The sequence below is a fragment of the Balaenoptera acutorostrata genome, chromosome 4 (assembly GCF_949987535.1).
Source record: "Balaenoptera acutorostrata chromosome 4, mBalAcu1.1, whole genome shotgun sequence".
Lineage (NCBI taxonomy): Eukaryota > Metazoa > Chordata > Mammalia > Artiodactyla > Balaenopteridae > Balaenoptera > Balaenoptera acutorostrata.
This window is the reverse complement of record NC_080067.1, coordinates 122304894-122331883: the sequence shown is the minus strand read 5'-3', so window position 1 is coordinate 122331883 and position 26990 is coordinate 122304894. Positions and strand designations below refer to the sequence as shown.

The 26990-nt window shown below is 36.6% G+C and overlaps 1 protein-coding gene across 1 annotated transcript in view; it reads left to right on the top strand.

Moving 5' to 3' along the window:
- LIPI (lipase I) overlaps nt 1-13493 on the top strand; it is a 69395-nt gene extending 55902 nt beyond the window's left edge. The window contains exon 10 of the mRNA XM_057545583.1: nt 13339-13493. Within this exon, the coding sequence (XP_057401566.1) occupies nt 13339-13426 (88 nt within the window). The 3' untranslated portion in view covers nt 13427-13493. The remainder of the gene's footprint in view (nt 1-13338) is intronic.
- Nucleotides 13494-26990: the final 13497 nt, after the last annotated feature.

Below are 26990 nucleotides of genomic sequence, written 5' to 3'. Positions count from 1 at the left end.
CAGCCACAGGGGTGCGGAGGGCAAAGCGGAGAGATTCCCGCACAGAGGATCGGCGCCGACCAGCACTCACCAGCCCGAGAGGCTTGTTTGCTCACCCGCCGGGGCGGGCGGGGGCTGGGAGCTGAGGCTCGGGCTTCGGTCGGATCGCAGGGAGAGGACTGGGGTTGGCGGTGTGAACACAGCCTGAAGGGGTTAGCGCACCACAGCTAGCCGGGAGGGAGTCCGGGAAAAAGCCTGGACCTGCGTAAGAGGCAAGAGACCATTATTTCCAGGTGCGCGAGAAGCGGGGATTCAGAGCACCACCTAAAAGAGCTCCAGAGACAGGTGTGAGCCGCGGCTATCAGCGCGGACCCCAGAGACGGGCAGGAGACGCTAAGGCTGCTGCTGCTGCCACCAAGAAGCCTGTGTGCAAGCACAGGTCACTCTCCACACCGCCCCTCCCGGGAGCCTGTGCAGCCCGCCACTGCCAGGGTCCCGTGATCCAGGGATGACTTCCCCGGGAGAACACATGGCGCGCCTCAGGCTGCTGCAACATCACGCCACCCTCTGCCGCAGGCTCGCCCCGCATCCGTACCCCTCCCTCCCCCCGGCCTGAGTGAGCCAGAGCTCCCTAATCAGCTGTTCCTTCAATCCCATCCTGTCTGAGTGAAGAACAGACGCCCTCAGGTGACCTGCATGCAGAGGCGGGGCCAAATCCAAAGCTGAACCCCGGGAGCTGTGCGAACAAAGAAGAGAAAGGGAAATGTCTCCCAGCAGCCTCAGAAGCAGCTGATTAAATCTCCGCAATCAACTTGATGTACCCTGCATCTGTGGAACACCTGAATAGACAATGAATCATCCCAAATTGAGGCGGTGAACTTTGGGAGCAACGATATATATATATATTTCCTTTTTCTCTTTTTGTGAGTGTGTATGTGTATGCTTCTGTGTGTGATTTTGTCTGAATAGCTTTGCTTTTACCATTTTTCCTAGGGTTCTGTCTGTCCGTTTTTTTGTGTTTTTTTTAGTAAAATTTTTAGCGCTGGTTATCATTGGTGGATTTGTTTTTTGGTTTGGTTGCTCTCTTCTTTCTTTTTTTTAATTACTTTAAAAAAATTTTTTATTTTTAATAATTATTTTTTATTACAATAACTTTATTTTATTTTTTTATATTTTTCTTACTTTCTTTTTTTCTCCCTTTTATTCTGAGCCACGTGGATGACAGGGTCTTGGTGCTCTGGCCAGGCATCAGGCCTGTGCCTCTGAGGTGGGAGAGCTGAGTTCAGGACATTGGTCCACCACAGACCTCCCTTCTCCACATAATATCAAATGGTGAAAATCTCCCAGAGATCTCCATCTCAACGCCAAGACCGAGCTCCACTCAACGACCAGCAAGCTACAGTCCTGGACACCCTATGCCAAACAACTAGCAAGACAGGAATACAACCCCACCCATGAGCAGAGAGGCGGCCTAAAATCATAATAAGGTCACAGACACCCCAAAACACACCACCGGACACGGTCCTGCCCACCAGAAAGTCAAGATGCAAATTGAAGGAGAAAAACCATATAATCATCTCAATAGATGCAGAAAAAGCTTTTGACAAAATTCAACACCCATTTATGATAAAAACCCTCCAGAAAGTAGGCATAGAGGGAACTTATCTCAACATAATAAAGGCCATATATGACAAACCCATAGACAACATCGTCCTCAATGGTGAAAAACTGAAACCATTTCCACTGAGATCAGGAACAAGACAAGGTTGCCCACTCTCACCACTATTATCCAGCATTGTTTTGGAAGTTTTAGCCACAGCAATCAGAGAAGAAAAAGAAATAACAGGAATCCAAATCGGAAAAGAAGAAGTAAAGCCGTCATTCTTTGCAGATGACATGATACTATACATAGAGAATCCTAAAGATGCTCCCAGAAAACTACTAGAGCTAATCAATGAATTTGGTAAAGTAGCAGGATACAAAATTAATGCACAGAAATCTCTGCATTCCTATACACTAATGATGAAAAATCTGAAAGTGAAATTAAGAAAACACTCCCATTTACCATTGCAACAAAAAGAATAAAATACCTAGAAATAAACCTACCTAAGGAGACAAAAGACCTATATGCAGAAAACTATAAGACACTGATGAAAGAAATTAAAGATGATACAAATAGATGGAGAGATATACAGTGTTCTTGGATTGGAAGAATCAACACTGTGAAAATGACTATACTACCCAAAGCAATCTACAGATTCAATGCAATCCCTATCAAACTACCACTGGCATTTTTCACAGAACTAGAACAAAAAATTTCACAATTTGTATGGAAACAGAAAAGACCCCGAATAGCCAAAGCAATCTTGAGAAAGAGAAACAGAGCTGGAGGAATCAGGCTCCCTGACTTCAGACTATACTACACAGTTACAGTAATGAAGACAGTATGGTACTGGCACAGAAACAGAAATATAGATCAATGGAACAGGATAGAAAGCCCAGAGATAAACCCACGCACATACGGTCACCTTATTTTTGATAAAGAAGGCAAGAATATACAATGGAGAAAAGGGAGCGTCTTCAATAAGGTGTGCCGCGAAAACTGGACAGCTACATGTGAAAGAATGAAATTAGAACACTCCCTAACACCATGTACAAAAATAAACTCAAAATGGATTAAAGACCTAAATGTAAGGCCAGACACTATAAAACTCTTAGTGGAAAACATAGGCAGAACGCTCTATGACATAAATCACAGCAAGATCCTTTTTGACCCACCTCCTAGAGAAATGAAATAAAAACAAAAATAAACAAATGGGACCTAATGAAACTTAAAAGCTTTTGCACAGCAAAGGAAACCATAAACAAGACGAAAAGACAACCCTCAGAATGGGAGAAAATATTTGCAAATGAAGCAACTGACAAAGGATTCATCTCCAAAATTTACAAGCAGCTCATGCAGCTCAATATGAAAAAAACCCAATCCCAAAATGGGCAGAAGACCTAAACTTCTCCAAAGACATTTCTCCAAAGAAGATATACAGATTGCCAACAAACACATGAAAGAATGTTCAACATCATTAATCATTAGAGAAATGCAAATCAAAACTACAATGAGATATCATCTCACACCGGTCAGAATGGCCATCATCAAAAAATCTACAAGCAATAAATGCTGGAGAGGGTGTGGAGAAAAGGGAACCCTCTTGCACTGTTGGTGGGAATGTAAATTGATACAGCCACTATGGAGAACAGTATGGAGGTTCCTTAAAACTAAAAATAGAACTACCATACGACCCAGCATTCCCACTACTGGGCATATATCCTGAGAAAACCATAATTCAAAAAGAGTCATGTACCACAATGTTCATTGCAGCTCTATTTACAATAGCCAGGACATGGAAGCAACCTAAGTGTCCATCGACAGATGAATGGATAAAGAAGATGTGGCACATATATACAATGGAATATTACTCAGCCATAATAAGAAACGAAATTGAGTTATTCGTAGTGAGGTGGATGGGCCTAGAGTCTGTCATACAGAGTGAAGTAAGTCAGAAAGAGAAAAACAAATACCGTATGCTAGCTATATATGGAATCTAAAAAAAAAAAAAGAAAAAATAGTTCTGAATATCCTAGGGGCAGGACAGGAATAAAGACGCAGATGTAGAGAATGGACTTGAGGACACGGGGAGGAGGATGGGTAAGCTGGGACGAAGTGAGAGAGTGGCATGGATATATATACACTACCAAATGTAAAACTGATAGCTAGTGGGAAGCAGCTGCATAGGCACAGGAAGATCAGCTTGGTGCTTTGTGACCACCTAGAGTGGTGGGATAGGGAGGGTGGGAGGGAGGGAGTCACAAGAGGGAAGAGATTTGGGGATATATGTATATGTATAGCTGATTCACTTTGTTATAAAGCAGAAACTAACAACACCATTGTAAAGCAATTATACTCCAATAAACATGTTAAAAAAAAAAGATGTGAAAGGGGTGTTAAAAAAAAAAGATGTGGAAGGGGTGTGTGTGTGTGTGTGTATATGTGTGTGTGTGTGATGGAATATTATTCAGCCACAGGGAAGAAGACATCCAGCAGCTTGTGACAACATGGATGAATCTTGGGCACACTATGCTAAGTGATATAAGTCAGAAAGAGAAAGAGAAATACTCTATGATATCACATGTGGAAGCTAAAAAAGCTGAACTTATAGACCCAGAGACTAGAATGGTGGTTAACTAGAGCTTGGGAGGCGGAGGAAAAGAGATGTTGGTCAAAGAGTACAAGCTTCCAGTTATAAGATGAATAAGTTCTGGGGAACTAATGTACAGCAGAATGATTATAGTTAACAGATATTGTATTATATACTTGAAAGTTGCTAATACAGTAGATGTTAAATGTTCTCACCACAAACTAAATGGTAATTATGTGATGTGATGTGATGTGATGTGATGCATGTGTTAGCTAACACTATGATGGTAATAGGTACTATGATAGGTAAATATCATACCTACCTGATTCCAAGTTCACACCCCTCAGGGGGAAAAAAAAAGTTTTAAGGTCCCACTGCATCTCACTGATTTTGATTGGGCAAGTACCTATCTTTGAACCTCACACTGTGCTTGGGGAATTATATTCTTCTGATCGGCCAGGGAAATAATTTCTTTCAGTGTTTTATGCTTAACTCTGAGACAAGATGGGATCAAGTTCATTCAAAGTTTATAGATTGAGAGTGGGGTAAAGAATGATGATGGTAATATTACCCGAAAGGGATAGATGCTTGGTGGCAAAAAGAACAGACCACTACAGAGAGACTGAAAATATTTTGATAAGTCAGCAAAACATTAATTAAACGTTGACTGTCTGGCTTGTAATATATCTTACTAAAGTTAAATATTGATTTAACTAAAAAATATAATTCTGACTGGCTGACACAATTAACTTGTGAATGAAAGCAATAAATGAATAGCTAAGCTAGAGCACTCAAATTCAGATCTTTCAGGGTCTGGATACTTCAAACAATTCGGGGGTAAGTTAGGTTTTTTAAATAGGTATGTTTATAGTTCTGCATGACTATAATGTAATATTTTGACTGACAAGACAATGTGAGATTAAACATCGAAGTAACTCCTCAAATAATTTACTCCAGTATCATGAGGGTTTATGTATAAATTTAGACGTTTGTCCTTTTTCAAATTAATTAAACATTTAAATCTATAATTCTGTAGCTTTGGCCTCTATGCATTACTTACTTCATGGTAACTTCTCTTGTTAATTTAGTATTTCATTTCATTAAATAGTTTCAAGATTCTTTTGAAAATATTATACATGAAGCTTAGATTTAATGAGGGTAAGTATTTGGTTAAGAACAGCCAAAGAACTGTCTTTAGAGAGTAACCTCAGAAAACCAATTTACAGTTATACTATTTGTGCTGAAGTCATTAACACTTCATTTTTTTTTAAACATCTTTATTGAAGTATAATTGCTTCACAATGGTGTGTTAGTTTCTGCTTTATAACAAAGTGAATCAGCTACAGATATACACACGTTCCCATATCTCCTCCCTCCCGCATCTCCCTCCCTCCCACCCTCCCCATCCCCCCCCCCCCCCCCCAGGCGGTCACAAAGCACCGTGCCGATCTCCCTGTGCTATGCGGCTGCTTCATTTTTTGTCTTTTAAACTGCCCGGTTAAAAGACCAAGGGTACTTTGGGAGAATGTGGGGATTGGAACGCTAGAATTGTGAAGGGCGTTTAAAGGTAACAATTTTGGCAAAACTGTTTTACATTTTTACAAAGTTTGTTCACTCATTCTGAAGCCTGTCCTCCATCTTCACTATCCACAGCCCATTTTCTTGGGGGTCCTCAAATGGTGCTCTAGGTCTGTGTAATGCTGAGAGGTGATACAGATAAAGAACTCCAAACAATGTCAACAGTGTGAATAGCCACTGCGTGTTTCTATATGTAATGTAAACTATACTATGCCTCATATAAGAATAAGGTTTTAGGATGACTGGAAATGAGCTTCTTTTGTATACCATTAGAGTATTGAACAAAAAGGTTACTATACCTAAATATTTTTAGAAATTCAATATTTTATTTACCATATTTAGGGACTAGATACTTTATTCATATTCTACTTCTAAAATTATTTATCTTAGATTAAAATTTTGTTGCAGTTAAATAAATTTTTAAAAAATATTTGATGATTAAGATAAGTGATTATCTTTTTAATTTGCCTAAAGTTATGACATAATTTTAAATGGTAATTGTATAATTGGACAATGTAAGCAAGAAATTTCAGGTTATAATCCTAAAAACTACAGCACATATATTTTCACTAACTATGCTGTAAGATACAATTATAGTTATTATATAAATACCCAATAATTGACACAAATCTTAACAAAATTTGATTAAAAGTACATTACACAAATAAATATATAAATATAAATGCATTTTACAATCAACCCGTGTTCACAAAATAGTTGCTTTTCTTTCTATATTTGCCTTGCAATATGTTCCATATGTTTTCAGTGACATTGTATATGTGAAGTATACATTTGGCTCATAGCAGATGCTCAGTTAGTAGCAATCCTTTCGTTTCATTTTTATTCCCTTCTCTTGTTGGTCCCCAATTTAACTCTTCTTATACCTCCTTTTAGCTACAAATACACAGCTCAAGCAATAGACTGGCCAAGCCCATAATTGTATGAAAAATATCGGCCTGTTTTGCTGAAGTAATTCATCAATAAAATGCTTTATTCCCAATAATTCTGTGAAACTATGTCACATTCTCCAACCATAAAAACACCCCTACCTTTTTGTACAAGTTTCATTCATTAATACTTTGTAAACTTATCCAAACTCTCTATTCACTTCTACCACACTTCCCACTCTTATAATGTAGTGATCAGAATCCTCACCCATCAGAGTTTTGGGGGATATAGGAAGACTCTCAGCAGAGTTAAGAACTTCAGAAAAAGAAATCTGGATTGATTGCAAATTTATCTCATAAAGTGGAATGTATCTTGTGAGTTATTTGCCCTAAACTCAATTTAACCTTCTCCTTTAGGGAACTAGTATATACGAAGGAGGATTTTTAGGTTTTTTTCCAAGATGCATGTTTTGGATGATGCATGTGATTCAAGGAAACATTATTGTGTACAAAGGATTGATGACTTATTTGAAGATTTAGGCATTAAAAGGATATCCCAGAGAAGTTTGTTTTAATATTAGTGAACTGCTTTCAAGATGAATTATAGTGGTTAAATTTATTTAGCATCTACTATATCCCAAATGCTATTTTTACAATTTTTGCAACAACTCCATGAGTTAAGTATTTTCTTTGTTTTACTAGTAAGGGAACAGAAACTCAGAGGTTTTATAACATGTCTAAGGTTTCTCAGCTGAGAAGTGCCTTCACAATGACTCGAAGCCAAACTTTTCTTGGCTTTTTTCATTTGTTGTTTTCTTTGCTTTTAGTTGCTGCTCTTTTTATAGGAATAAACAGTTTTTCAGTAATTAATATAGTCAATTATTCCCACTGTGGAACATTTGGAAAATTTAATTCATATATAATCCTACAACTAAGAGATAACACTGTTAATATTTTGTCATACTTATAATCACACATGCTATAGTTGAATCATGAATTTAATTATTTACATTGAATTATAAGCAGGCTTTTTGTGTAGAATCGTGCAGCTTATTCACTGCAATAATAGCTTCAAGGGTCACTGTTCACATAGATAATAATGTGACCACATTGGACTTGGAGCTGTGCAACATCATGTAGCTGGTTATAAGCAATTTTTCTCTTTTTAACTGTAAGTTAATGACTCAATATATTTCATCTTTTATAGAATATTCAACTTAGATTTTCCTTTATGTTGAATACTTTTCCCCCAAGTTTTGTTTATCATAAACACTATCCATGCATAGACAACTATCTGCACTTTAAACAAGTGCCTTTTTTATATTCATAGAAAGAACATTTTCAAATCTTTTACCTCACCACATGATGTTCACACCTTGACACAGAATGTCAGTGACCCTACCGACAGTCATAGGTTGCTCCATTTATTTCTCTTTTTCAAGTCGCTTGTAAGAGGAAAAGAAAGTGTAAAGGCAGACAGGTATGTCCACTATTATATTTGATTCACTGTCTCCTTAATCATGTTTTACACAGACAAATGTTATATACAACCCCTTCATTGGTTAAGTAAGAAATGCGGTAAAGTCATTGGGATATGCCACAGAGAAAAAAATAAGCATGCGTGTCATTTTAGTTTTTATGTAAAATCTAAACAGTGGATAGACTATGAAAATTGACTAAATTTACAAAATTTAGATGCAATTACTTCTACTCAGGGGGAAGAAAAAACCTAAAATACATTTTGTGGGTGGTTGACAAAACTCTTAACATTCCCTGTTGGCTTTGGATGCTAACAGATGCTTGGATGAAATGTGTGCTTTAAGTTTAATTACCTAGATAATTGCAGCAACCATTTAGTTGCTTTTCCCATTTAGATCTGTCCATACAGATAATGTGCAATCAATGAGAATTAGCACTGCCAAATCATTGGGAATGTGAGTTATAAAAATATGATGCCTTATGGTCCAGACTAAACTGTGTATCTACTCAATCAGTAATTAGCTCTCTGTAACAAACTATGATAGAGACTACACCAACAACATAGTTCTTCTGAGCTTTTCCAGCGGACTAGGCTTTCAAACTTAGGGACTGAGAGGGATATTCAAGTGGAGGTACCCGGATGACTGCCTGAGAAAAGCTGAACTAAATCTACTTTTAAAAACTTTACTTAATAAGTAAAATGTACTCTTTTTGGTATACAGTTCTATGAGTTTTAATAAGTGCATAGAGTCATATAACCACCACCACAATTAAGATACAGAACATTTCCATCAATCATAAAAACTGCCTTGTGCTGCCCCTTTATTTTCAACCCCCCATGCCCACTCTCTGACAACCTCTGCACCTAGATTTGCCCTTTCCAGAACATTATATAAATGGAATCATATAGTATGTCGCCCTATAAGTATGGCTTCTTTCACTTAGCTTCAGACATTTAAAATTCATCCATGTTGTTGCCTATATCAGTGGAATGTTATTGATGAATAGTATTTTATTGTATGGCTATACCACAGTTCCTTTATCCATTCACCAGTTGGAGGAAATATAATTTGTTCATAATTTTTGATATCTGTCCATGACCAAAGCCAACATAAATATTTGCCTGCAGGTTTTGATGTGAACATAAGTTTTCATTTGTCTTAGATAAACACCTAGAAGAGAGATTGTGGGGTCATATTGTGAGTGTATGTTTAACTTTATAAGAAACTGCCAGACTGTTTTCCAAGGTGACTGTACATTTTGTATTCCCACTGGCACTTACCAGAGTTCTACTGCTCTCTTACACCAAAAACTGCATCTTCAACAGTTTTTTTTTGTTGTTTGTTTTTTATTTTTGCTATTCTAATACTTGTGTAGAGGTAGTTCACTGTGTTTTTAATTTGCATGTCTCAAATGACAAATGATGTTGATGACCTCTGCCATTTAATTGAGGGTATCTGCATCTTTAAATTTAATGTAATTGTAGATATATTTGGGTTTAAATCTATCATCTTGCTATTTTGTTTTCTGTTTGTCCCATCTGTTCTTTGTTCCCAATTTCTCATTGTCTGCCTTCTTTTGGTAAATTGAGGAGTCTTATTATTACATTTGATCTTCTTTGTGGGTTTATTATCTATAACTGTTTGATTACTTTAGTGCTTCCTTTGGGGTTTATATTATAATCTTTATTTTATCACAATGTACCTTCAAGTGAATTTTACTACTTTACATATAACATGAGAGCCTTTCAGTAGTATACTTCCATTTCTCTCTTGTGCTGTTGTTGGCATACATTTTAATTATACATATGCTAAGATCTCTATAATACAGTGCATCACTTTTCTTCAAAGAGATAATGTCTATTAAAGATACATAAATCATTAGGAAAAGTCTTATATATTTTTTCCATATCGTTACCATTTCTGGTGCACTTCTAACCCTTATGTAGATGTGTATTTCCACCTGGTATAATTTACCTTATAACGAAAGGAGTTCCTTTAAGATTTTTCTGTAGGATCTGATGGTTGTGAATTCTTTCAACTTTTGTGTGTCTGAAAAAGTCTTTATGATGTCTTTATTTTGAAAGATAAATTCTCTGGGTATAGAATTCTAGTTTGACGGTTGTTGTTGTTGTTTTACTTTCAGTTCGTTAAGAATGTTGCTGTACTGTCTTAGACCATGCATTGATCTTAATGAGAAATATATTACTATCCTTCCTTTGTTCCTATGAGGAAAATAAGCCTCTTTTCTCTGGCTGGTTTTAAGATTTTCTCCTTATCACTGATTTTAAGCAGTTTGATTCGATGTGGCTTTTTGGAATTTTTTTTTCATATCTCTTGTGTTTAGTGTTTGTTGACCTTATTGGATCCATGGGTTTATGGATTTCATCAGATTTTATCTAAATTTTTAACTTCTTTTGAAATATCTTTTTCTATGCCCCTACTCTCTCCTCTCCCTTTGGGGACTCTCATTTCAAGTTTATTAGGCTGCTTGAAGTTGTCCCACAGTTCACTGATACTCTGTGAAGTTTTAAATTTCATTTACTCCCTACATTTCATTTTGAATAGTTTCTGTTGCTGTGTCTTCAAGTTCACTATTCTTTTCTTCTGCAATGTCTAAGTTGATATTTATCCCATCCAGGGTATTTTTCAACTCAGATATTATAGTTTTCACCTATGGAAGTTTGATTTGACTCTCTTAATATCTCTTATGTCTCTACCTAGCTATTTGAACATATGAAATACAGTTATAATAACTCTTTGAATATCTTTGTCTGCTGATTCTCACATCTATGCTAGTTCTCGGTTGGTTTCAATTGGTTGACCCTCATATGGTTCCATTTTCCTGCTTCTTTGCATGCTTGGTAATTCTTGATTAGACACCAGACATTGTGTATTTTATCATGTTAGGTGCTCCATATTTTTGTATTCTTATAAATATTCTTCAGGTTTATTCTCAAGATGCTGTTAAGTTACTTCTAAACAGGTTGATTCTTTGAGGTCCTGCCTTCAAGGTGTTTTAGGCAGGACTGGAGTAGTGCTAAGTTTAGGGTTAATTACCCCCACTACTGAGGCAAGACGATTCTGTTCTTTTTACGTGATCATCTGGCAGGTAGGAACAGACACCTTTGTTAGTGCTGGGAACCTGATCCTAAGTAAGTTTTAAAAAGAATACTAGATGCATAGATGTGGTGATATGTTGTACAAAAGCCCTAGGGAGCTTTTTCAAATAAAGAAGCATGTCTATTCCCTATAATTTGGTAGACTATATATGGATTAAAATTAAAAGCTAATTATATTTGAATTTTAGAGAGATTTTTTAACCCTTGGATTTCTTCTATTATTTTTTATTAAAGTTTATACTTTATCAATGTACTGTGCTCATTTCTGCTAATTTGTGGTAAACAAAGCATTAGAAATGCAATATTCAGTGCTCTTTTTTTAAATTAAAAAAATCCACTGAATAGTCTTCTTCCTATGATAGTTCAACATATATCACATAGTTTTTTCTAAATTATAGAGTTTAAAAATTTTGATTCGGGGAGAAGGAACTATTAATAAACATAGGATAAATGATCTCAAAATCAGAGTCCTGGCAGTAGAACTAGATAGGCTTTTCACAATGTAAAAACAAAGAAAATTAATTTTTCTCATATGTTTTGGTAAAATTTAACTTTGGTAGGCATAATGAACCTGACTAAACTGTTTTGTAATGCTTGCAGAGGCTTTGTAAAATGTGGAATATTTAATTAAAATATACATTTACTATATTGAACATATTTCAATGGTAACAGGGTTATGAGCTTTTATTTTTTTATAGAAAATAAATAAGAGCACACTTGCCATAATATTGTATTATGAATATGTGAATAGAACAATTACTTAATGACTGAGGTAATTTATTAATAAGTCTAATAACACCCTTGTCCTACGATGACAACTTACAAATTAGGCGGATCAGGGATATCCAGAACATTGAAGGCTCACTCATTGAATAAAGGCTGTAGCAGGCTAGATTAGAAATTGACATAAGTATATATGTATTTGTTAGGGGAAGTGGTAAAGTCATTCTTCCACTTATTTCTTAATAATGGAGAAAGGATTATATCTGATTTTTCGATTATGTTCTGAACTCTGACAATCTAACAAAAAGCTACTTTTGCTAATATCTAAGAATCAGAATCTTATCAAATTGAGGTACTGTCATTTCATATTTACTTCTACACTATTAAAATTAAAATTCCTAGATGCATTTATTATTTCAAGTGGAAAATATTGTAGTATTCTATATCAGCTTTTAGAATTAAAGATGAATATGTTCATATTTTATTACTTTTCAAATATTAGCAGATATAGGAAATTGATTTAAAATGGAAGAATTTAACCTAACAATACTGTTGATATTTTTAAAACATGTTCAATGATGTCTTAATCAAGCTAGAAGGAGACAGAGAGCAATATATCTCTTGAACTAGAGCAGTGCATATGTCAAATAAAGGCGAACTACCAGCACCTGTGCAGCTGAATTGCTCCCTTTTCCTAGACTAAGTTAGTATGGCTGATACAGGAGATTTCCATTTATTACACCATTTTTTTCCTTTAGCTCCTTTCCTGAATTTTGACCAATCTTTGCTTATTCTAGTTGATTGCTTTTTTGAAGTTTTCAAGACATTAACAGGAAGATAAATTACGAGACAAGATGCCTGATTCACCACAGTGACGTGACTTCTCAGAAACCTTCAAATACTAAATACACAATTTCTCCAAGATATAGAATACTTTAAATGTTATTATTTCCATTTTAGCAGGTGGCAGAGGATTGATTAAAACATTTGGCAAAATTTTCTGTGCAATTAAGCCCAACTCTTCCATGGTGGCTATCATGGTAGAAGAAGTGGCCCAGCCACTAAGAGTTGAGTTCAGTTTTCAGCTATTTAAGTATCCAAAAATACTTCCCATTCAATGTTAAGTATTCCAGTGAAGCAGCAAGGAGAGAAGATGTTGAAGCACAGAGAATTTTTTCTTTCTTACAAATACTGTGTCTATTCATCCCTATGTAGACAAATGAGATGGAGTAGAAATGATCCCAGAGGTTTATTTCAACTCCCTGCATTTAGAGAACTAGTTAGTTACAGGCATAGGGTATTCCAATATTTATGAGAAGAAAATAAATTTGCTGTTTTACTAATAGTTATTTTTTCTCTCTCTTTTTCTCTTTCACAGACCACCACTATGCACTTATAATTTTGTACTTAAAGAAAGTGAGGAAATATTTCTCAGTCCAAATACATGCGCACCAAATGAAATATAAAATGCCTTCTTCTATCAAATATAACAACTTGTTTGTGAATTAAAGAACTTGTAAATGGAAACAACGCAATTAGTATTTCTTTCAAAATGCATTGTTCAATCTGAAATTCAGATATTTCTACTTCTTTTTTTTTTTTTTTTTTTTTTTTTAATTGACGATCTTGAATCAGATGCGTATGTTTGATTGATTGATTGATTGATTGATTTTGGCTGTGTTGGGTCTTCGTTTCTGTGCGAGGGCTTTCTCCAGTTGTGGCAAGCGGGGGCCACTCTTCATCGCGATGCGCGGGCCTCTCACCGTCGCGGCCTCTCTCGTTGCGGAGCACAGGCTCCAGACGCGCAGGCTCAGCAGTTGTGGCTCACGGGCCCAGCCGCTCTGCGGCATGTGGGATCTTCCCAGGCCAGGGCTCGAACCCGTGTCCCCTGCATTAGCAGGCAGATTCTCAACCACTGCGCCACCTGGGAAGCCCGATATTTCTACTTCTTGAATAAATTTTTAAGAATCAAAAATATAGAATATTTTTAAATGCATATGCTAAAGCATTCTGAATATATTTTAAAAGCTATTTATTTCTGTTTACCTTAATCAAATGTTTCTCATTGAATGTTTCCATTACTTAGTATTAATAGATAATATGTCTTTAGAAAAAGAGAGAAGCTTATTGCTTCAACACACTGTCTAAACAGTATCATTCTCCACTCAGAATGCAGTAATAAATGAATTTTTAAAAAATTTGTAAATTTATCATTTTGAGAATTCACGGATTAATGTAAATCTTGTAAACATAAATACACCTTCCGTTTAGTGAGCTATTTGGCATTTTGTAAATAAAGGCTTTGTTTCTGTGGAGCACAATAATCTATGGGCCTGAAATCCTTAATGTCAGATCTGGGGTCTGCCATTTACTAATGGTGTGATCTTGAGTAACAAAATTTACCTCACCATGTTGCAGTTACCTAAGAATTTTTGTGAAGATTGATTCAACACTTTGACTAGTGTCTGCCCATAGTGATAATAATAATAAAAATAATAACAGCTAACGCTTACATACATCACTGTATTCTTGGCATAGTTTGATACTTTATATACATCAATTCATTTAATCCCTACAAAAGCCCTATGAGATTGGCCTTGTTATCTCTACTGATGAAGAAATAGAGGCAAAGAAATGTTAACTAATTTACCCAGGATTGGGTAGTTGTGTCCTTATACGATTATGGCCCACTCTAATGGACTCATTTTAATTTAATCACCTCTTTAAAGACCCTGTCTCTAAATGTATTCACATTCTGAGGTACTGGGAGTTAGGGATTTAGCATATGAATTTTGGGGGGAAAAAGTTCATCTCATAATACCTTCTATCACTCATTAGCTCCACAATGATGACCTTTGTATAATGACATTTGAAGGTGAATTGGGACCATTATTGGTGCCTACCTGGAAAACACTGATGTGTAAGACCCTTGATGTATTATATGCGTGTTCCAGGCAGAGACAAGTAGAAGGCTCTTCACATTTTGCTTAGGGATTTAAGCAGTGCTGCCTGCACCTCTACTGTCTGTCAGTCCTTCTTGAAAATAGCTCCTTCAGTTTCTGCCTCATCCCTTCACTCTAGAGGGCTCTGACTCCAAGCAATAGTTACCTTCTCTCTCCTCTCTGTCACTTAGGCATTTGCTCACAAACTTCCCACATTCTTAAACAAAACCACGAACGCTTATGTAATTTCACTTTTCCAATCCCCCTCAAGTAGTTTGTCAGATATCCCCAGAAATTTTGAATCTCAGTTTGTGACATTTAAAATTAAATAAAATGCATTAGAGATATGTTCCTAGGGGCAGAAATCCTGCTCCAGTATTTGTGACTGCTTAGGGCCTCTGGGTAGCAGAGAAACAGTACCCGACTTGTCCCACAGCATATTAAATTAGGGCCCTGTAACCATCGTAAGAAAACTTCCTTGTCATAAGTGATGGAATCTTTCACGGATAAGTTGAAGATATAAACTTATGAAATGTTTATAGGTTTTCCTATTGCATTACCTTCACCAGTGTCCTAATACCCTCTACTTTTTAAAAGATGAACAATGAAAGGAAAGCTTTGGAGCCTGTCTTGAGGGTGAGGGAAGTAAACTCCTCTGATCCACAAGTCTTCAAGCAATATTTTTAATCATTTTTGTTTTTTTCCAAATTTGTAGAAATCATAGATCAAAAATAGTAGTAAGAGGAAAAAAATTAACTGTTCGAAGGACTGTGGTGAAACACAGGTATTTTTATAGCAATTATCTAGGACAACAGAAGGAACAGACAGCCATTATGCACAAAATGCGTTACACCAGGCTGCTTTGAAGACACGCTGCTCTGGATCAGATACAGAAAGCTACAGAGAGATGAACTGTTTAAGTTCTTTATCCTTCAGGAGGCCTACTTGGCATGGGTCATAGACTCGAACTCAACATTGTCGTTCAAAGTCCTCTCAACAACATATAGTGTATTTTTAAGTTAATTTGAGGATTTACCTAAATAACATGTTCCATATTTTACTGATGTGCCCTCTTTGTGTTTCCACTGAATAATAAACATCTTATTAAAAAAATAAATCAACAAAGCAACAAATCATACTTTGTTACACACAATAGTTGACTGAAATGATAAGTGGACATAATCAAAGGGCAACTAGATTTTGTTTGTTTTAACAAACTACAATTTTAAAAGATTGCATCATTCAGATAAGTTGCAATACCAATCTAATTTACTGGATAATTGTTTAATTGTGTGTGTGTGCCCATTATTGACAAGGCACAATTATGTAAGCTTACAGTCAGCTGTAATCATAAAAGTGTTGTCGCGAGTCATAACATTTATGGTCTATGCATTAATCCTGTTTTTTCTAATAATAATAATAGCAAGTACTTAATGAGTAATTACTATATGCCAGTCTGTGTTTTAAGTCTTTGATTTGTAATATTTCATTTAGTCCTTACAAATGCCCTATCAGGTATGTTATTTTATCACCTTCAGTGACTAAGGGGAGAAATAGAAAAAAAAAAATCCTTCAGACTATTACTTTCAATACTTGAAAGATATATTTGTTGTGTTTTGATAGTTATCTATTGGGTATTATTAGGCATCCTGTAAATGTTTGTGAATGGGTGAAGAGGAAGTCAAATCCTCCAGATAAAAAGCACAGGACAAAGGGGGAAGCCTGGCCCTGAGAAACTGTGACGTGGCCAGTGAGTGCCTGCCAATAGCCATGAAGCTTGCTACATGGGAACAGCCCAGCAAGTCATCAGACACATGTGCTGGTTTTCTGGTCTGTGCTTTCAGGATCTTAGGATGAAGACGCTGCTAAAAGTTACCAAATACCTGAATCCTTCCCCAAGATAATATATAACCTGCCTCTCCAAGTGGCATAAACAGAACTGTCAGAGGACATTAGGGGATGACATTGGAGTTATGAAATGTAGGACTTCAGTGCACAGATAGCATTTTCATTCATAATTTCTTTTTTCCTATGAACATGTGGCACATGAAAAAAGAAGGCTATATGGGAGGTGAACAGCTGGTCATGCAGATGGTGTTGATGAGTTGAATTTGGATTTCTGTACCATGGCTTGAGTTTCTGGAATGTGAGGCTCTTGGCTGGGGGTAGGATTATATATCTCCCAGGGACATGGAAGAATGTTTGCATGTAGGCTAGCAGTCATGATTAAAGTGCTTTAAATGGAACATAATATTGCAGAAAGTGTTTGAAGATTCAAAGCAACAGATCATTCACCCAGATTCACTAGGACCCTTTGAAAACTCTTCCAGATTTCCTATTGATCCCCATCAGCACCTTCCAGCTCTTAACTCAGGTTTACCCTCGCACCTTCCTTCACACTTGGGCCCTTTCTTGGCCTTTTCCATGGTTAACTTGTTATCTCTCCCAAACTCACTCCTTCCTTTGCTTTTGCCTCCTCCTCTGTTTCCCAAAGATGCTATTTCATGTCTCTGTTACGGCATAGGGTATTATAACTCTTTGCTTACTTGTTCATATCCATCACTAGAATGGGATCTTCCTGAGAGTAAGGAATTTTGTGTTATATATACATTTTTGTATTTTCAGGGTCTAGATGAATGCCTGGTTTGTTTCAGGAGCTCCATAAACATTTGTTGAATGATAAATGCAAAATTAAATAAATGAAGCAGTAAGTTTCTTTTTGGCTTAGCTGGGTAAGAGTGGGCAGACACCAATGATTGCTGGCTACTTAGAAGAACAAAATGTTTCAAGTGGTTCTGGTTAGAGATCAGAGAGCCCTCACGAAGATAATTTAAGATTATCTTTGTCTTACATTCTTTTCTAAGAATGTCGTAAAACCAGATTTGATTTTAATATTAGTCGATGTTAGTCAAGACAATTATAGTATTTAAGAATAATTTGCATTTAGAATTAAATTTAAAAGTTCTTTTACATATAGTGTTAAAGTACTAAAATAGTAACATTCTAAACACAGATGAATTATAAATTTTAGGTTTTTCCTTAATAACTCTCTGGGAAAAGAAACAATCTGAGGGTTAAAAAAAAGTCTACTGCAGGCATAGATCCTGAAATCATTGGAACTTTGTCAGTGGAACCTGTCTTAAGTTTTCAAAGGATTTTTTACTCTCTAATATTTATTAGTGTTGTGTTTCACTTTAACACTTGGTAGGAGAGATGTTTAATTAGGAAAATGTCTATGGAAAAAGCTTTTTCAAGATAAGTGTTGTCAAAATGAATGAAGAGTGAAGAACTAGAAAGTGGGTTTACTCCTAGCAGAATACTCTTTAAGTGGGGGATATGGGATGAGAAAGAGAGAGAGTGACAAAGAGACTCAGAATTTATTAAGAGTACATATTATTTTAATGATTAAAGTAAATGTATTCTCAGAACCATGTGACCTGGGTCACTTCCCACAGGAAACTTTCATTCTAAATGCCAAGATACGGTTTCTGTTAAATAATGAGTTACTGAACATAGGGACTATCTTATTTCAACCTTATTTTCCCACAGCCTGTACCAAAAAACACTTGATCAATATTTATAGATTTGAATATAGGCACAGTCTTTCACATATGGTAAATAAAAATTATTTGAAAGACACCCCAGTGTTAGGGTGCTGGCAACCAACAGTGCTGGATTCACCCTTATCTCCCTTCCCATTGAACGAGTCAAGGAAATACACAGAATCTAGGTTTGAAAATCTCTGCTATCTAGGAAAACTGTTCACAATCTTCCAAACTTCAGGAGGAAATTATAATAATCAAAGCCAAATAGGACACTGAGGCAGATAGTTGAGCTGAGAATGAGGAGGAAGAGGTTGACCCATTTGCTCTGTGATTCCATTTCACTTTCCAACTAGAGGTATATGGTCGTTTATCTACTGGGAAGTAATTACTTTCTGAGAGCAAGAAAATTTTCACACTCTCCTCCATTATTTCACTTTCCAGTCATCAGGAGCCCACAAGTCCAGGAAAATTATGCTGTTGGAAACAAATATAGACAGGCAATGATGGTTTGCCACCTGTGGTAAAGTTTTTTTTTCAGTAATGGCCCGCAATTTGTTCAATTTGTTACAATCTCCCTGTAACCATTCCTGTAGATAAGCCCCTCAAACCCTCACTGTAGGCTTGAACATATGTCTTAATTTGGACACTGGTACAATAACGAAATGTGACGCAAGCTGAGTCCTGAAAAGTACCTGATACCATTGGATCCCAGAGACCTCAGTGGAAATGCCCAAGCTCGTCTCCTGGAAGGATGAGACACCAAATGGAGGAGAACTGAAACACCCCAGCCAAAAACTGCCATCGAAAGGACTGACCACAGACACAGAGACTGGCAGAGCTGGCCCAGACCTGAAGAAACACACAACCAACCCACGAAGTCATGAACTCTAAATAAAGTGGTGGCTGTTTTAAGACACTGTTTTGGGACGGTTTGTTATACAGCAAAAGTTAAGCAATATTCTTTCTGAAACTTGAAATACATAGAACATGGATGACAGCAAGAAAAACTGTATTTTATATATATAATTGTTAGACAACAAACAAAATATAATATGTATCTTATAGAAGAATGTTATATAGGATACTTTAGTATAACATATTACAATAAAATATATTACCACCATCTGCAAACAATGTTGTGAGTTCTCCTTTCCAAAGTTATTAGATGATAATGCTGTCTACAAACAAAACACAATTGAGTAAACTACCCTCATAACAAATAAGAATGTAGTAGAGTGGTAGGATAGAAAAGAATACACAGAAATTAATAACTTCCCTATATTATTAGCTACAAAACATTGAAAATACAATTATAAAAGAGATCTACTTCACATTTGCAATAAAGTATAGTATACCTAGTTTATTATTTTTTATAAAACATTGATTTTTATGTTTATAAACCTATCAATTATAGAAAAATGGAAAACTAAGTAAAAGTAAAATTTAAAATCATAAAATCTTATTCCTCTGAGCATTTTTCTTAATTTCTTTCTCTCTCCCCACTTCACTGATTGACTCCAAACATGTATCTCTGTATAAAAGGGTACACTGAAAGATTTTTTAGATCATATTTGTCAGTAACTTAGAAATTCCTGAGACATTTCCTTACTTGCAAGCTAACAAATTTCTCTGCTATAGTTTTATGGATGCTGGCTGAAGATATATGATTTCTGACTCAGAGAAAAAAATAACCTCGCAATAGCATAGGCAGAGTATCCAACTCTGACAGCTCCAGCTCTCACAGGGCAACACAAAGTGGGCCAAGTGATGCGTGAACACTGCAGTGCAGGAGAGCAACCCAAGCGTAGGGACGCTGATGCACTTCACTTGCAGAACTTTTCCCCAGAGGGAGACATTATCTGTATTATACTGTAGAGTAAACAAATCTTTCCTTTGCTCCGGAAGGAGACACTGGTTTATATTCTAAGGCGGTTTTCTTTATAGACATCCTCAAAGACAGTCAAGAACTAGGAGGTCAGTGCTTGCAAACTGGGCAGAAACGAAAGAGACCCAAAAATTGTATCTACATTCCTCCCACCACTGCCTACAAAATCCTGTTTTTTTAAAAAAGAAAAACAAGTTTTTAAAATACATAACACTATGCCTTTAATGTGCTATCATATTCTGAAATGGTATTAAAAATTAATTTGAGTCTAGAAGATTAATATGAATTTGATTTTATTTAGTACCACTCTAAATAGTGTAATAACTATGAGATATTAACTTTACAGTATTAAGAAAAAAAACAATATATTGTGAGGTGACGTACAAATAATGCCAGTCATCATTTCTAGTTGTAATAGTGTAGCGATTATTTTCTACTGTAAAATTGATAGACGAAAAAGAAAAAGAGATTAGAATAAATGAATTCAATGGTAAATTTTCAAATGTAGGTGGGGCAAGAGGAATTGGTTTCTGATTAAAAAAGAAGAGAATCTCAACAGAAATGCCCATGAAGCACCATCCCTTCATGGTGAGGACTGCCAGAATATCAGAACACCTAAATCAGTGAGAACTCTGTAGAGTCCTGTATGTACCAACTGCTATGGTTTAGGAGCAATCAAAGTTAAACTCAACATGGAACACCCACATTCAAGGCTACCAAGCTAAAGCTAAGGAATCCAGTACATGGGTGGCTCTGCATTTGATCCAAAAGAGCCTGGGAATGGGGTTATTTTTGAAACATTTTATCAAGATTGTAAATATACTCTGCCCACTTCCTCTGGGTTTTACCAGATTGAGTGCATCTATTTTTAAGTGTGGAATGAACATGCAAATTACGTGTTTAGGCATAAAACATTGTGATGAATACATGTATAGGGGAAAACAATACAATGTCTCTATTACTGTCACTATATTTTCTCCCTGAAATCTCATCTTGCAAAATAAGCTACAGAAGGAAATTGGTCATCCCTCAGGACTTCATGTCTTAAGCATTTCTGAATGCATTTCACAGAATCAGAGTGTCTGGGGTTCTGACTCTGCTGGAGGATGTGGTGCTGGAGAGTGGTTTCGAATCCAAGCCTGGGCGATAGTCTTCCTGAGTTCAAATCTTGGATCTTCCACTTCCCATCTGGGTGCTTTTCACCTGACTACTTAAGCACCTGTGTCTCCACTTCCTTAGCTGAGAAGTGGTGGTATTAATTATACTTTCTTCACAGGGTTGGTGTGCGGATTAAATAATTATAATGTCTAGAACATGATGACAGAATTCACAGAGATATAGTAATTGTTGTAACTGTTATCTTTATGTATGGTAGAGACCAGAAGCAGGACACTGGTCATTGGTGTCAGCTACTTCAGGAGCTGCAGAGCAGCCATGATGCATGGGCAATATATGTCAGGGTAACACTGTGCTCTGACATCACTGGAAGCTGCCCATTTGGCTTGCTTGTGAGCCAGAGGGTCTCAATTTGAATACTGCTTGAAAATTTTATTTTATTAAGACTTTTTAAAAGAGCAGTTTAAGCTTCACAGCAAAGTTGAGAGCAAGGTACAGAGATTTCCCATATGCCCCCTGCTCACATACTAACAGAGCCGCCCACATTACCAACATTCCCCACGGAGTGGAACATGTGCTGAATCTACACTGTAGTTGATGAATCTACACTGACACATCATAATCACCCAAAGCCTGTAGCTTACATTATGGTTCATTCTTAGTGTTGTATATTCTATGGGTTTGGATAAATTCCATAGTTGTACTTTTACAGAATGCCATATAGTTGGAATCATACAGTATGTAGCCTTTTCAGATTGGCTTTTTCACTTAGTAATATGCATTTAAGTTTCCTCCATGTGTTTTCATAGCTTGGTAACTCATTTCTTTTTAGTGCTGAAAAAATATTCCATTATCTGGATAGATCACAGTTTATTTATCCATTCACCTACTGAAGGACATCTTGGTTGCTTCCAAGTTTTGGCGATTATGAATAAAACTGTTGTAAACATCCACGTGTAGGTTTTTGTGTAGACATAAGTTTTCAGTTCCTTTGAGTAAATATCAAGGAGCAGAATTGTCAGATCATATGGTAAGAGTGTGTTTAGCTTTATAAGAAACCATCAGACTGTCTTCCAAAGACTGTCTACCAATTTGCATTGCTACCAGCAATGAATGAGAGTTCCTGTGGCTACACATCCTCACCAGCATTTGGTGCTATCAGTGTCCTGGATGTGGGCCATTCTAATAGATGTATAGTAGGATCTAACTTTTGTTTTGATTTACATTTCCCTGATGACATATGAGGTTGAGCATTTTTTAACATGCTTATTCGTCATCCTTATATCTTCTTTGGTGAGGTGTCTGTTAAGGTTTAGGTTTTTTCCCATTTTTCAATAGGGTTGTCTATTTTCTTATTGTTGAATTTTAAGAGTTCTTTGTATATTTTGTATAAGTCCTTTATCAGATGTGTTTCTCCCAGTCTGTGGTTTATTTTCTCATTCTCTTGGCATTGTCTGTTGAAGAGCAGAGTTTTTAATTTTAATGAAGTCCAGCTTATCAATTACTGTTTTCATGGATCATACCTTTGGAGTTGTCTTATCTAAAAAGCAATGGCCATGATAAAGGTCATCTAGGTTTTCTTCTATGTTATCTTCTAGGAGTTTAATAGCTTTGCATTTTACATTTAGGTCCATGATCCATTTTGAGTTAATTTTTGTGAAGGGTAGGGTCTTTGTCTAAATTCATTCTTTTGTATATTGATGTCCAATTGTTCCAGCACTGTTGTTGAAAAAGTGACCTTTGCTCCCGGTACTGCCTTTGTTCCTTTTTTTTTTTTTTTTTAATTTTATTTATTTATTTATTTATGGCTGTGTTGGGTCTTCATTTCTGTGCAAGGGCTTTCTCTAGTTGCGGCAGGTGGGGGCCACTCTTCATTGCGGTGCGCGGGCCTCTCACTATCGCGGCCTCTCTTGCTGTGGAGCACAGGCTCCAGACGCGCAGGCTCAGTAGTTGTGGCACACGGGCTTAGTTGCTCCGCGGCATGTGAGATCCTCCCAGACCAGGGCTCGAACCCATGTCCCCTGCATTGGCAGGCAGATTCTCAACCACTGCGCCACCAGGGAAGCCCTGCCTTTGCTCCTTTGTCCTATATTTATGTGGGTCTGTTTCTGGGCTGTCTGTTCTGTTCCATCAATCTAGTTGGCTATCCTTTTGCTGCACCATCTTGATTACTGTAGCTTTAGAGTAAGTCTTACAGTTGGGTAATGTCAGTCCTCCAACTTTGTTCACCTCCTTCAATTTTGTGCTAGCTATCTCCTGAAACAATTTTTAGAGAGTGTATCTCTGAAGACTTACTTTTGCAGCTTTAAAATATTTGTAAACATTCAAGAGTTCCTCATGCATCTCCTTGAAAGGAGTGAGGTTACTGTGTACTTAACAACGAGGCTTCCTCAAGTATGCTAGGTATTTGGAATATAAAAAGGGAGAAATTTGAATTCCTAGACTCAAGGAAGTTATATTCTATTAGAAAAGCGACCTGGTTAAACATATGTTGTCATACCCTGTGATTATTGCAGAAATAATGATTATTCCGGGGGCTGGTGTGGAGCAGACGCTGAGTATCAGCTGCAGTGGAGGTTAGGGAAGGCTTGACTGATGATAGAGATGATTAAGCTGGTTCCTGATGGATGTTCAGGGATTAGCTCATGCAAAGAGAGACCTATAGAGGAGAATGTAGCTTGGTACAGTTGTAGAGTATGAGGCAAGAAGGGAGAACAGATGTTATACAGCTGGGTCAGATTACATGAAGTTTTGTATGTCATAGAAAAGGAGTTATTCTAGTTAGGAATTATTTAAGATTATCAGGTAACAATAGGGCATGAGCATACTTGTGTTATTAAAAAGACATATCTCTCATATGCCTTATTGGAGAGGACGTTACCAACCCCTCTGCTGGAGCCCTGAACATACCGAGGTAGGATAATAAAAGGAGATGTTAGGTAAGCAAGGAAAATAAAAGATGGAGGGATTCAGCACAGTGATACATTGGAGTTTTGTCACAACAGCCTGGAAAGAGCAAAGGAAAAGTTCATGTGTTGTGTAGATGTGGCCCTCTAACGTGACATCATTTTCTTCATCCCCTCTCTAATACATGCTGCGACCCCTTTTGAGTTCCAAAGGGAAAACCCAGTGGGAGTTCTGTTAAATGTCCTCAAATGGAGTGAGTAAAAACATAAGAGAAACAATTAAGGATTGCTATATACCATCCACCTGAAAACTGTATGGGTTTTATTTTGAAAGACCATATTATAGTCTTTCTTTCTGGCAATAGCAGGGACTTGAAGAACATGGCAGATTTAGTTGATCTACATAATAGAGATAAAATCTGAATGGGACCTGCTATTTGAAGTACTACTAGTAGTGATGGTTTGAAAATCCATGCCTGCCAAACATAGAGGTCCCAAATGAGTTAGATCAATACTCTCTAGGCCCAAATTGCATCACATCTCGGCAATTCCTTCTCCAGAATAAGGCAGAATAAGGGTATTTTTTGTTTGCTCAGTTTTTTTTTTTTTAAGAGATCATGGTAAGTGTCTTAAATGTTATTTTTATTTTCTCTTTCTTCCTAGGAAAAAAATCACTGACTAATAACTATATGTATCTACTTATGTCCCTGGGTGGGGAATGGGAGGGTATTAGAGATCTCCCAAATTTTCCCATTGAGAAGATCCAGTTTTTCATGTGAGCAAACTTGAATGTATAAATTGAATATAGAAGTTATGCTGTGGATAAAAGTCAAACATCTACTTATAAAATTTATTAATTATACATATTATGTAAGATGATATGCTGATATAGAAATTCTCACTTTTCATGAAACAATTTACCCAAACTCTTCACATGTATTTTTTTACATAAGTATCTTTTTTTTAATCAATTAAGCCCTCTTTAAAGTTATCTTACAGGGTTTTGTAGGCCATAGTTTTCCTGTCTAAGTTGTCTGAGTTACAGAACTTTTGGAATCTGTATATAGTGTTACAGGGAATTTCCTATTGCTTGTTTAAGGGTTTCTCTCTCAATATGATACAGAATAAAAATGCACTAAAAGGACATAGATCCAGAGTTCCCTGCTCTAGAGACAAAACTATTACCAATTTCTTGTATATCCCAGATATCTCATACCTGGAGTTAAACTATTCATTTTAAGTAATCACGTAGTGCCATGTTTAATTGCAATTTTGATGTTACACTATTAGGATTGATTATTAAGTCTTTGATAAAATTATTTTACTCCTCTTTTGACTCTGAGGGGTCTAAAAATTCTTCTAAATCAGGGTAAAGAAGCCACGCCTTTTATGTCCACAGGACCAGTCTTTGGATATGGACTGTCCCTGAAAAGGGGCTGTGAACTTGGATGAGATCATTTTATTCATCTGGGGGCATTATTGCAAGGAGTCAGCTGTCAACACTCCCAGGAGCTAGAAGAATGATGCCGTAGTCCTGAAGATGGCATCGGGGTGGCAGAGCATAGCCTTGGTGAGCAGAGCCAGAGCATGGGGGATGGAGGTGGTTAGGCATTTAGTGTTTGGCCATCTGTCCACACAGTCTGCTGCTGGCCTCTTCTTCGTCCATTCCTGCATGACACATTTAGGACAACAAGCTCACTTCTGCTGCTTTATCGTACTTGGAGCACAAAAATCCTCCATGAGTCTCCCCTTGGTCCCTTCCGCCTAGACACCCTTGTTGCTGTTTTTTTTCTGGGACCTTTACATCTCCTGGGATATTTCTAGAGAACTGCTCCTAGATCTCTACTGTTCATCAAGGGGCCCCTCCTTTCCCTTCATCTCAACCATGGGAAGAGAGTGTAGAGGTATGGACAGTGGATTTTTTCCTAATCTGGGGACAAGCTTTCTCCTTTCACATGTATACAAGTCTTTCTCACTCAGCAAAATACTTCTCTCCACCAGTTCCATGATGCTTCTAAATTGTCCCTAAGGCTCAGGCTTCTAGAAGTCAAAAGACAGAAAGAATTGCAGGTTTTTATTCCTTTCCATGAAATTCTTCCTTCTTCTTTGCTATTTCTCTAAATCAGTGAGACCAGAATAGCTTTGCTCCTAGAACTGGGGAAGAAGACCTCAGAAAATACTGGAAATAAAAAAGAAACCCCAAAATTGACATCACAAAACATTACAGTCTTTCTTTGCAATTGTTTATTTATATCATCTCTCTCCTACATTAGACCAAGAGCATTTGAAAGCCAGAAGATATGTACTAGTCATCATTCCATTACTGATGTTTACTGATTAACTGATTCTTCAATCTGGAGGTGATATTCATAGTTACAGTAACATAGATGACAACTTAAGCTGTTAAGTTCTATGATATGTGCCACTGACACCTTGATCTATAGTGAAATTTAACTAATTTTTTTAAAAGAAACAGAAAAGTGGTTTATAAATGTTAGAAATATATCCATTAAGTAAATTAAATAACGAGACAAGTTTAAACCTTCATCTCCCTGGAACATCTATCTAATCAGAACTATCCATTATCCAAAATTTCCATATACGCAAAATATTATTAAAATATCTCAAAATATGTT